Raw genomic sequence first — 12965 nt, 5'->3', positions numbered from 1 at the left:
CATATATGGGCATAAAATGGACGCAGACAGACAGATACAGATATCTCCATATATGGGCATAAATGGACACAGGCAAACAGATGTTCAAAACGGGTCCTATGACAACAGGTATAATGAGGTTTGCATTAAAGGGGGAACCGGCACTGTGTCTGCAACACAGTTGGAGGCACAGACAGATACTCCATATATGGGCATAAAATGGACGCAGATAGACAGATATCTCCATATATGGGCATAAAATGGACCCAGAACTATAACTGCAGTGATCTCCATATATGGACATAAAATGGACGCCGACAGACAGACAGACAGATACAGATATCTCCATATATGGGCATAAATGGACACAGGCAGAAAGATGGTCAAAACGGGTCCTATGAAAACAGGTATAATGGGGTTTGCATTAAAGGGCGGGGCATTCATTCCCTATTTACATTGTTCCGAGTTGGCCGACTAGACGCTCAGCTTCTAGTATAATATAATGTAATGTATCATATCCTATAGATCTTCTGGTCAGACTCTGGAGAGCTGGTGTGCATCTATACTGATGTTCTACTGTAATGTAATGTAATGTAATGTAATGTAATGTTATTGTATCATATCCTCCTATAGATCTTCTGGTCAGTCAGTGGAGAGCTGGTCTGCATGGCTACAGAGGAATCTTTCTTCATTCTTCGTTACTGTGCAGATAAAGATGTTATGATGTTATATAATGTTATGTTATGTTATATAATGTTATGTTATGTTATATTATATATATCTTCCTATAGATCTTCTGGTCAGACAGTGGGGAGCTGGTCTGCATGGCTACAGAAGAATCGTTCTTCATTCTTCGTTACTGTGCAGATAAAGATACTATAATGTTATATAATGTTATGTTATATATATCTCCTATAGATCTTCTGGTCAGATTCAGGGGAGCTGGTGTGCATGGCTACAGAAGAATCCTTCTTCATACTTCGTTACTGTGCAGATAAAGATATTAATATAATGTTATGTATCATATCTTCTAGATCTTCTGGTCAGACAGTGGGGAGCTGGTCTGCATGGCTACAGAAGAATCCTTCTTCATACTTCGTTACTGTGCAGATAAAGATATTAATATAATGTTATGTATCATTTATCCTATAGATCTTCTGGTCAGACAGTGGAGAGCTGGTGTGCATGGCTACAGAAGAATCCTTCTTCATACTTCGTTACTGTGCAGATAAAGATATTAATATAATGTTATGTATCATTTATCCTATAGATCTTCTGGTCAGACAGTGGAGAGCTGGTGTGCATGGCTACAGAGGAGTCGTTCTTCATTCTTCGTTACTGTGCAGATAAAGATATTAATATAATGTTATGTATCATATATCCTATAGATCTTCTGGTCAGACAGTGGAGAGCTGGTCTGCATGGCTACAGAAGAATCCTTCTTCATACTTCGTTACTGTGCAGATAAAGATATTAATATAATGTTATGTATCATATCCTCCTATAGATCTTCTGGTCAGACAGTGGAGAGCTGGTGTGCATGGCTACAGAAGAATCCTTCTTCATACTTCGTTACTGTGCAGATAAAGATATTAATATAATGTTATGTATCATATATCCTATAGATCTTCTGGTCAGACAGTGGAGAGCTGGTCTGCATGGCTACAGAAGAATCGTTCTTCATACTTCGTTACTGTGCAGATAAAGATATTAATATAATGTTATGTATCATATATCCTATAGATCTTCTGGTCAGACAGTGGGGAGCTGGTCTGCATGGCTACAGAGGAGTCGTTCTTCATTCTTCGTTACTGTGCAGATAAAGATATTAATATAATGTTATGTATCATATATCCTATAGATCTTCTGGTCAGACAGTGGAGAGCTGGTCTGCATGGCTACAGAAGAATCGTTCTTCATACTTCGTTACTGTGCAGATAAAGATATTAATATAATGTTATGTATCATATATCCTATAGATCTTCTGGTCAGACAGTGGAGAGCTGGTCTGCATGGCTACAGAAGAATCCTTCTTCATTCTTCGTTACTGTGCAGATAAAGATATTAATATAATGTTATGTATCATATATCCTATAGATCTTCTGGTCAGATTCAGGGGAGCTGGTCTGCATGGCTACAGAAGAATCGTTCTTCATTCTTCGTTACTGTGCAGATAAAGTGGCTTCGTCTCAGGAGAACAACGAGGGAGTGACTGAGGACGGCATCGAGGACGCCTTCGAGGTACGCTATGTTACTGTATCATATACTGTATCTATACACTTATATACTATACTGTTACTGTTATACACCTACTGTTAATACTTTATCTTTATCTGAGGACGCCTTCGAGGTACGCTATGTTACTGTATCATATACTGTATCTATACACTTATATACTATACTGTTACTGTTATACACCTACTGTTAATACTTTATCTTTATCTGAGGACGCCTTCGAGGTACGCTATGTTACTGTATCATATACTGTATCTATACACTTATATACTATACTGTTACTGTTATACACCTACTGTTAATACTTTATCTTTATCTGAGGACACCTTCGAGGTACGCTATGTTACTGTATCTTTATCTGTTACAGTATCTAATTAATAATAATTAACACTGTTAATACTTTATCTGTATCATCTATTATACACCTACTGTTACTGTTAATAATGTATCTTTATCTGAGGACGGCATTGAGGTACTCTATCTGTTACTGTACTGTTAATGCTGTTAATCATTGATCTGTTACGGTATCTATTAGGGCATTCACCAAATATTGGAATATCAAAGTCACTATTTGACGTTGTTCACCGAAGTCGAATATTCGCTTATTTAAATGTTGTTATTGTTTTGTCTTTAAAACTATATATATTTCTTGGCTAGATAGGAAGTCATAAGATCCCTGACAAGCACTTGGAATTGTAGGTATTACATTTAATGTGACTCTGTTCCACAGATAAATATTGTGAAAATAGCAGATCTACATGCTCACAACGCCTCGCAACGCGAGGCGTTGTGAGCATGTAGATCTGCTTGTAGATCTGCATGTAGATCTGCTTACTCTGCTTACCTCTTGCTTACTTAATATTTGACAGTTTGTCCAGTCCTGTCGAATATTCCACTATTAGAATACTTTGAGGTCGAATAATTCAAATACTAAAAATCACTATTGGTGAATGTCCTAGTGTCGCTACACCTCTGTTACTGTACTGTTAACACATGTGCTGCCGTTGTATTGATGTGCTGTAGAGCGCCGCCTTTCTCTTGCGCTTTATTTTGAAGAGCCCTGGAAGCCTTGTGCGTGTGCATGTTGTGTAATCTGACGGTTTTAAAATGGACGTCAGTTTGTTTGTTTACATTCTGTAACCGTGGCCGTCCGTCACAGTCCAGTGTAGCACTGAGTAAGAGCAGCTCTCGTTCTTCTAGGTGTTTTGGAAGCAGATTCAGAGATAAATCTTTTTCTTTGCTTCAGCAATGAACCTCAGCCTGTGGAGAATAGACACTCCTTGATACTGGTGGCCGAGTTGCATGATGGGATATGTAGTGTTTTCACTCACCAGCCGCTACCACCTGTTCACCTGTTGTCAGGTTATGTATCCATAGGGAGCGGACAGCCCCGCCCCCAGCCATCATTTCAATGCAAGTTGCTCAGTGGCGTTTTGAAGCATGCGGAAGTAGCTAATCCAGGTGCATTCTGGGGGAAATTGGCACATACCTATGTGCAAAAATGTTTGACGTTGAGACATAATGGCGTCACGAACGACGTCGACGTCCATTGAACCCTATTGTAGACCCCAGTGGCGCGCTCTTATGCTCATGCATGTATGTTTCACCCCGCCTGAAATTCCAGCTTTGGCTTCAACGTTTACAAGCCGTTCTCGGGGCTTGGTTATATTAGGGTTGGGTGTCGTCTCGTGTGGCCAGACTGTTTTGCAAATGCTCCAGACTAGGGTTACTGTAGGCGTAACATATTGTATAAAGGTACAAGGAGAGATCCAGGAGCAGGTGAAAACAGGATGTGGGTGGGGTTAGGGTTCTATAGGTGTAACGTATTGTATTGTATTGTGTCTTCAGGTTCAAGGAGAGATCCAGGAGGTGGTGAAGACAGGTCTTTGGGTGGGGGACTGCTTCATCTACACCTCCTCCGTCAACAGACTCAACTACTTTGTGGGAGGAGAGATCGTCACCATCGCTCACCTGGACAGGTACGGCCTCCAGGGGGCGCTAATGCATGCTAATGCACCGCCGTGGATTCAAGTTGTCACAAACAGTCGACACCGTTGATCTCAGTCTAGACTCTACATCAGGGGTGGGCAACTTTGATGATGGTGAGGGCCACTATATTTCCACCTTCACACCAGAGGGCCACAATGCATATTGCTACGTCCTACTTTGTAATTCTAGTATCTCATACAAAAGAAGCAAAAATAGCAGATCTAAAAGCTCAAAACGCATCGCACTGCAATGCGTTTTCAGCTTGTAGATCGGCTATTTTTGCTTCTTTTGAATTGGAATCCTGAATATATATATATTTTTTTTTTTATTGGAATCCTGAAATGTAACAAACACATTTAATTATATACTCATGTTAACTTTATGAACTTAAATACAAAAAAAGAATACATTGGACATAAAAAACACATTTTAATACTAGTCATTAAAGTGATAGTTCACCTATTTTTGACATAAAGCTGTGTGAAATACTTGCCATTAAAACAGTGGTTAAACATGTATTACTTGATTACCAGAGTCCCGTGGTCAGAGTTCTTGTCAGTTTTAGCTGAATATTAAGTAGTTCCAATGGGGTGGGGGCCATTTGGCGAGACCCAATCATTGAAAATAGATGAATCCACAAAACTAGCATCATTTGTATTGTTGGCATATTTCTACCATACAGAGCGATGTTTCGTTCTGATCAGCTGACTGCAAAGCACCTTGTTTTGGGGAGATACGTTGCAGCGGCGTAGTGATACTGGACACAAAAAATAGTACCATGTGACAGAGGGGTCAAAGTTGAACGAACGTTGGTCTATTTGGTAGAAATAGGTCAACAATACAAATGACGCTAGTTTTGTGGATTCATCTATTTTTAATGATTGGGTCTTCAGGGTTTCCTGCAGGAAAAAGTCTTGACCAGGGGGGATTCGAAATTTTTTGATAATTAATTAATTAATTCGAGTAATTAATTCACTTAATTTTTTATATTAATTCTTATTTTTGCCCTATAAAAACACATGAATGTGCCCATGATGACGGAAAACACAACTACATGCTATCATTCACATTTATTCAACATTGAATAACTACGTTTTTCACAGGACAGTGTAACTTGTTTTTTTCCCCCAGGTTATTCAACCAGCACTCGTGCCATATACATAGAAGTCTACAGCACAGTAAAAAAAAAGAAACATTGGTGTAAAGTAACTAAGTAGATTTACTTAAGTACTGTACTTATACTGTACAAAGGAGATTTTCAGGTATTTGCACTTTACTTGAGTATTTCCTGCATTCAGGAGATACCAGCCCTTATGTTTTCTTCAAATGTAAACAAACATGGCTGCCATGTTTGAAAGATAGGGTTGGTATGGGGGTTAAACATGCAATTTCGCGATCGCGATCATGCCTAGTACATTGTTGGAGGTCCAAAAAGTTTTTTTGAGAAATCTTTTTTTTTTTAATACCCTTGGGGGGGCGGGGGGGTTTTCAGGCCGGGCGGGGCGCCTGGCCTGTAAAGTGCTGCAGGAAACCCTGGTCTTGAGCCCCAGCCAAATCACCGGAACTACTTTATATTCATCTAAAACTGACCAGAACTCTGACCACGGGACTCTGGTAATGGATTAATACATTTGTAACCACTATTTTAATGGCAAGTATTTCACACAGCTTCATGTCAAAAATAGGTGAACTATCACTTTAAGCTACTAATATAGACTGAAGGAATTAAAGCAGGTCATGCTTGGAATTGTAACAGCTGAAATCAATAATATATCGGTATTCCAGTATTAACCTGCGGGCCGCATTAAAGGACCTACACCATGAATTTTCACTTTTTCTATTTTAAAACCTTTTTTTGGGGTCCCACTGGCACCTTCTATCCTCACAAAGTCCTATTTCTGACCATTGTGTCTTTCTCTGGTTTTGGGAAGACAGAGATGAAAAGCTTTCCACGGGTTCTCAGAACAGTGCTGTTCTGAGAGTTGACGCATGTGACGTCACACGCGTTTCCCGTTTTTTTTTTTTCAGAGTCAAAAAAAAATAAATTCAAAAACTTTTTTTTTCAAAAAACTTTTTTTTTTCAAAACTGTCAAAAAGTCAAAAAAAATTTTTTTTTTTTTTTTTTTCAAAACCTTTTTTTTCAAAAAATTTTTTCAAAAAACTTTTTTTTTTCAAAAAAATTTTTTTTTTTCAAAAAACTTTTTTTTTTTCAAAAAACTTTTTTTTTTTCAAAAAACTTTTTTTTTTCAAAAACTTTTTTTTTTTCAAAACACTTTTCTAAACACTTTTTTTTTCAAAAACTTTTTTTTTTTCAAAAAACTTATTTTTTTTCTGGAAAAACCCCACTAGATGCGCCCCTGAGCAAACAGAGGCCGTTTTGTAGGGGTGTAACGATATAGTAACTGTATCGAAATATCGTTTTTAACTTAAAAAATCGAAGTATATCGAAATGAAAACAGCTAAAATCGAATCGTATCGTTTTATTTTGTATCGTATCGAATCGGCAGTGCAAAGAATCGATTGTATCGATACTACCTACTTGTGCATTGTATTTAGCATTTTTAAGAAGAAAAAATGAAAAGGAGGGGTTTAATTACTTTTCCTTTCCATATAGCTACACTGGTCTATCGATAAATGTGTTTAATCTCTTCATGTCAAGGTGCAGGTTTGTCAATATACAATGTCCATGTATTTGGCAGATAATCACTGTGTTTACTACTTATTTATATCCATAATAATACATGTTTCCCTTAAAAACCTGCACTATCCACACTTTTCACACAGATTTAATTTCTTTGCTAAATAGTTACTATATCGATTTTAAATCATTGAATCGAATCGTATCGTATCACCATGAATGAACCAATATCGTCCATGTATCGTATGGCTAGAACAGACACTCGACGCAGTGGTTCCTAGCTTATGGGGAAAGAAAGCCTGGTAGGCGAGGTTAGGGGAAAGGTAGGAAGTAGGAACCATTGCAGCGAGTGTGTTATAACCCGGACGGTAAAGGAAGACTCACACCCCACATTAAATGCGCCTGATTTATAATAATAAAATTAATAGTAGGATTAAACGGTGTGATGTCATTGTTTAGTCTTACTGTCTAACATGTTTATTTAGTATATCTAGTTAACATAAATAATATAAATTCTTCCAATGGAACATAAAAAAAAAGAAAACGAAAAAAAAAAAAAAGAAATACACACTTAGAAAAAAAGAGACCCCAAAGGGGGTTGTTGACTATGGGGTCCCAGACTTTAACTATGGGAGCTAAGCCCCTACTGGCTCCCACATAACTCGAACTCTGCCTTTAAGTGAAGGTGGGGGCCGCATGTGGCCCCCGGGCCGCCAGTTGCCCATGTATGCTCTACATCCACCTGTTCCCAACGTCCCAGCATGCATTGCGCAGAAGGTGTGCGTCAGTTTCCAGCGTTGCAGCCGAGAGCTGATCTACAAGCTCACAACGGTTGCATCTGCGACGCAACGTGAGCTTGTATGTCTGCTGTTCTCCAGAAGTGTCCCACACATAATTCTACAGTGTAGTTCCAGACTCTTAGGCTTCCCACACACCTGCAGGCACAAAGTCTAGTCTAGTGCGTGTGGGGGGAGCGGGGGGCAGAGACAGCACAATGCATTGCGGATGGAAGTCTAGTGGTTTGAAGTCTAGTGCGAGTCCTGTGGTTGCACAGAGCACCATCCAACAAGCACACAACACGCACTAGACTTAAAACCACTAGACTTCCATCCGCAATGCATTGTGCTGTCTCTGCCCCACGCCTCCCCCACACAACTCTCACTCAACTTGTGCGTTCCAGTCTGAGTGCAGCCTTAAGGGTGCGTTCAGAAACCTGCACTGGGTGTGTGTTCAGTGTAGTGAGTGCAGTGGGCGTGGCGTTGTAGAGTGCATTCAGTGTGGCTTATTTACCAACCACTAGTTAAGAGTCAGCTGTGAGCTTTTTCACTCTGAACTCTGAAGGTAAACTTTCTGAAAAGCAGCAGTTGCTAACGTAACGTTGATATTGAATTGTAATGTAATTCATAACATTGGCATACCTACTGTTAGTTTACATGTTGATGTGTGTGAAACTATCAAGCCCAAACAACCAATTAAGCTGCAAATGCTGCGTTTTGCGGTCATTTCCTCCATTGTTCACAGCTGAGAAGCATTCGAGACACGGCCATGAAAACCTACCAATCAAAACACCGCACCGACGCACCGCACTGCCAAACCCCATCTTCTGAGTAGGGTCGGTCAGTGCGTGCAGCACACCCGGTGCGCCGCGCACTGGATTTCCGAACGACAACACACCAAGTGCACCAAATAAACGAACAACAACATGGCACACCAGTGCGTTGAGTGCGCATTTCCGAACGCACCCTATATAGCATTCAGGAGGTATAGTTCCAGACTCTATATAACATTCAGGAGGTGTAGTTCCAGACTCTATATAACATTCAGGAGGTGTAGTTCCAGACTCTATATAACATTCAGGAGGTGTAGTTCCAGACTCTATATAGCATTAATTTTTCTCTATATAGCATTCAGGAGGTGTAGTTCCAGACTCTATATAGCATTATTTTTTCTCTATATAGCATTCAGGAGGTGTAGTTCCAGACTCTATATAGCATTAATTTTTCTCTATATAGCATTCAGGAGGTGTAGTTCCAGACTCTATATAGCATTAATTTTTCTCTATATAACATTCAGGAGGTGTAGTTCCAGACTCTATATAACATTCAGGAGGTGTAGTTCCAGACTCTATATAGCATAAATCTTTCTCTATATAGCATTCAGGAGGTGTTGTTCCAGACTCTATATAGCATTAATTTTTCTCTATATAACATTCAGGAGGTGTAGTTCCAGACTATATATAACATTCAGGAGGTGTAGTTCCAGACTCTATATAACATTCAGGAGGTGTAGTTCCAGACTCTATATAGCATAAATTTTTCTCTATATAGCATTCAGGAGGTGTAGTACCAGACTCTATATAGCATTCAGGAGGTGTAGTACCAGACTCTATATAGCATTCAGGAGGTGTAGTTCCAGACTCTATATAGCATTAATTTTTCTCTATATAGCATTCAGGAGGTGTAGTACCAGACTCTATATAACATTCAGGAGGTGTAGTTCCAGACTCTATATAACATTCAGGAGGTGTAGTACCAGACTCTATATAGCATTCAGGAGGTGTAGTACCAGACTCTATATAACATTCAGGAGGTGTAGTACCAGACTCTATATAGCATTCAGGAGGAGTAGTACCAGACTCTATATAACATTCTGGAGGTGTAGTACCAGACTCTATATAATCACCAAAGATAGCAGATCTTCAAGCTTGTAGAATGTAGATCTTCTATTTTTGGTGAAGAGACTTGTTGTGCTATACAGTATAATATATTATATTATATTATATTATATTATATTATATTATATTATATTATATTATATTATATTATACAGTGAGAGACAGCTAACCAAGACCTTCAAACCAAAACCTAGGAAAGAGAAGGTAGAAGCTATGGGATGAATCCATCCTTGGTCTGTGAACTCCACTTGCACACTTGATTTAACTGTAAAAAAGAACACAGAATAAAGTCCAAAGTGACATCAATAAATTCCAAATATTATCACAGTATTCTGAGACACCCTCTACACACTCACACAGCTCTACCATCCATCCATCCATCCATCCATCCTTCCTTCCATCCATCCATCCATCCATCCATCCATCCATCCATCCATCCATCCAACCATCCATCCATCTTCAACCGCTTATTTCTTCTGTGCAAATAATCATGTTTGTCTGCAAAGCCCTTCAGGGTGTAAGTATTAGGACCATAGAAATGAAGCTAAACCTAAACCTCTAGGACCATTGAGTAGGGATGGGATGAAAAGTGATATTATCGTTTATTGTGATAAAAAAAAACACGATAATCGTATTATTGAGATTTAATTCATCATGAATATAGTCCTCCGTCATGCACTGGGATCAATTCACCTTTTATTTGCAGAGCTGCATATCCGGTACCATTTAACCCCTCTATGATTGGTAAAAGGTACTTATAATATACGTACTTGATACAGTTTTTTTTCTCCACTCTCTATCAAATGTCTGCCAAGAAAATAGCCGATCTACAGGTTGTGAGCTTGTAGATCTGCTATTTTTTGGGGCAAAATGGATTTTGATTATTGTGATAATATCCTACATCACGATGTCTTTGGTCACAATAATCGTGATATGACATGTTCATGTAGTCTCGTCCCTACCATAGAGATGAAGCTAACCCTGGTCTCTTTAGGACCATGTTTTGGGTTACATCCCTAAAGACGACCGTCTCTACCTTGGAGATAAAGAGTTGAACATCGTGTCCTACTCTCTGCTGGTGTCTAAACCTCTAGGACCATAGAGAACATAGAGATGAATCTAACCCTAGCCTCTCCCCTAACAGGACCATGTACCTCCTAGGATATATTCCTAAGGATGACCGTCTCTACCTTGGAGATAAAGAGTTGAACATCGTGTCCTACTCTCTGCTGGTGTCTAAACCTCTAGGACCATAGAGAACATAGAGAACATAGAGATAAAGCTAACTCTAAACCTTTCCTCTGGTCTCTATAGGACCATGTATCTGCTGGGTTACATCCCTAAAGATGACAGACTGTATCTGGGTGATAAAGAGTTGAACATCGTGTCCTACTCTCTGCTGGTGTCGGTGCTGGAATACCAGACAGCCGTCATGAGGAGAGACTTCAGCATGGCTGACAAGGTTCTGCCCACCATCCCTAAAGAGCAGCGCACCAGGGTGGCCCACTTCCTAGAGAAACAGGTAACTGTGTAACACCTAGAGAAACAGGTAACTGTGTAACACCATCCCTAAAGAGCAACGCACCAGGGTGGCTCACTTCTTAGAGAAACAGGTAACTGTGTAACACCTAGAGAAACAGGTAACTGTGTAACACCTAGAGAAACAGGTTACTATATAACACCATCCCTAAAGAGCAGCGCACCAGGGTGGCCCACTTCTTAGAGAAACAGGTAACTGTATAACACCTAGAGAAACAGGTAACTGTGTAACACCTAGAGAAACAGGTAACTGTGTAACACCTAGAGAAACAGGTAACTGTGTAACACCTAGAGAAACGGGTAACTGTGTAGCACCTAGAGAAACAAGTGTCTGTGTAACACTTTAAATCACTATCCTATAGAAACATGTATCCGTGTAACACCTAGGAGAAACGGGTAACACTTTAAATCTGTTTAGTCCTGAACGCAAATCTGTGTAACTTTAGATTTGAACTTTAACCTTTATTTTATGCTTTAACGATTTACATTGTATTTAATGGTAACCATGGTAACGTGTGTTGTGGTATGGTAACCATAGTAACATGTATTGTGGTATGGTAACCATAGTAACATGTATTGTGGTATGGTAACCATAGTAACATGTATTGTGGTATGGTAACCATAGTAACATGTATTGTTGTATGGTAACCATAGTAACATGTATTGTGGTATGGTAACCATAGTAACATGTATTGTGGTATGGTAACCATAGTAACATGTATTGTTGTAAAGTAACCATAGTAACATGTATTGTGGTATGGTAACCATAGTAACATGTATTGTGGTATGGTAACCATAGTAACATGTATTGTTGTATGGTAACCATAGTAACATGTTTTGTGGTATGGTAACCATAGTAACATGTATTGTGGTATGGTAACCATAGTAACATGTATTGTGGTATGGTAACCATAGTAACATGTATTGTGGTATGGTAACCATAGTAACATGTATTGTTGTATGGTAACCATAGTAACATGTATTGTTGTATGGTAACCATAGTAACATGTATTGTTGTATGGTAACCATGGTAACATGTATTGTTGTATGGTAACCATAGTAACATGTATTGTTGTATGGTAACCATAGTAACATGTATTGTTGTATGGTAACCATGGTAACATGTATTGTGGTATGGTAACCATGGTAACATGTTGTATCTTCCTCCAGGGGTTCAAACAGCAGGCTCTGGCCGTCTCCACCGACCCTGAACACCGCTTTGAGCTGTCACTCAACCTGGGAGAGCTGAAGATAGCTTATAGTCTGGCCAAGGAGGCAGAGGTAAATATAATAATATATACTGTATATACTGTATATATACATCTATTAATGAACCTGGGAGAGCTGAAGATAGCCTACAGCCAGGAAGCAGAGGTCAACCTTAACCCTATACTATACTATACTATACTATATACCTCTATTAATGAGGAGAACTGCAGATAGCTTATAGTCTGGCTAAAGAGGCTGAGGTAAACCCTTACCTTATACTATACTATACTATACTATACTATACTATACTATACTATACTATATACCTCTATTAATGAACCTGGGAGAGCTGAAGATAGCTTATAGTCTGGCCAAGGAGGCAGAGGTAAATATACTGTATATACCTCTATTAATGAACCCTATAATATAATAATATATACTGTATATATACCTCTATTAATGAACCCTATAATATAATAATATATACTGTATACACTGTATATATACCTCTATTAATGAACCTGGGAGAGCTGAAGTCATAGCTGTGTTTAACAGCTCTATCATCAGATAGACAGTGACATGTCAATGATTTTATTTCTATTAATAAGTAACAAGACATCTTGTGAAATACAATGTTGTCAACCAATCATCAAGGACGATGATACACGAAAGAAGAAGAATAAGTTGAATTTGGACATTTAA

At 38.9% G+C, this 12965-nt stretch overlaps 1 protein-coding gene across 2 annotated transcripts in view; it reads left to right on the top strand.

The window, feature by feature from the left end:
* LOC308285640 (coatomer subunit beta') overlaps positions 1-12965 on the top strand; it is a 67422-nt gene that overhangs the window by 35444 nt on the left and 19013 nt on the right. For both annotated transcript variants that reach the window (XM_080726470.1, XM_080726471.1), the window contains 4 exons: positions 2077-2220; positions 4063-4193; positions 10830-11037; positions 12225-12335. In XM_080726470.1, the coding sequence (XP_080582596.1) occupies positions 2077-2220; positions 4063-4193; positions 10830-11037; positions 12225-12335 (594 nt within the window). The remainder of the gene's footprint in view (positions 1-2076; positions 2221-4062; positions 4194-10829; positions 11038-12224; positions 12336-12965) is intronic.

Source organism: Nannobrachium achirus, assembly GCF_963921795.1.
Source record: "Nannobrachium achirus genome assembly, chromosome: 5".
NCBI lineage: Eukaryota > Metazoa > Chordata > Actinopteri > Myctophiformes > Myctophidae > Nannobrachium > Nannobrachium achirus.
The sequence above is the reverse complement of the archived record's forward strand: the minus strand, read 5'-3'. Positions and strand labels throughout refer to the sequence as shown.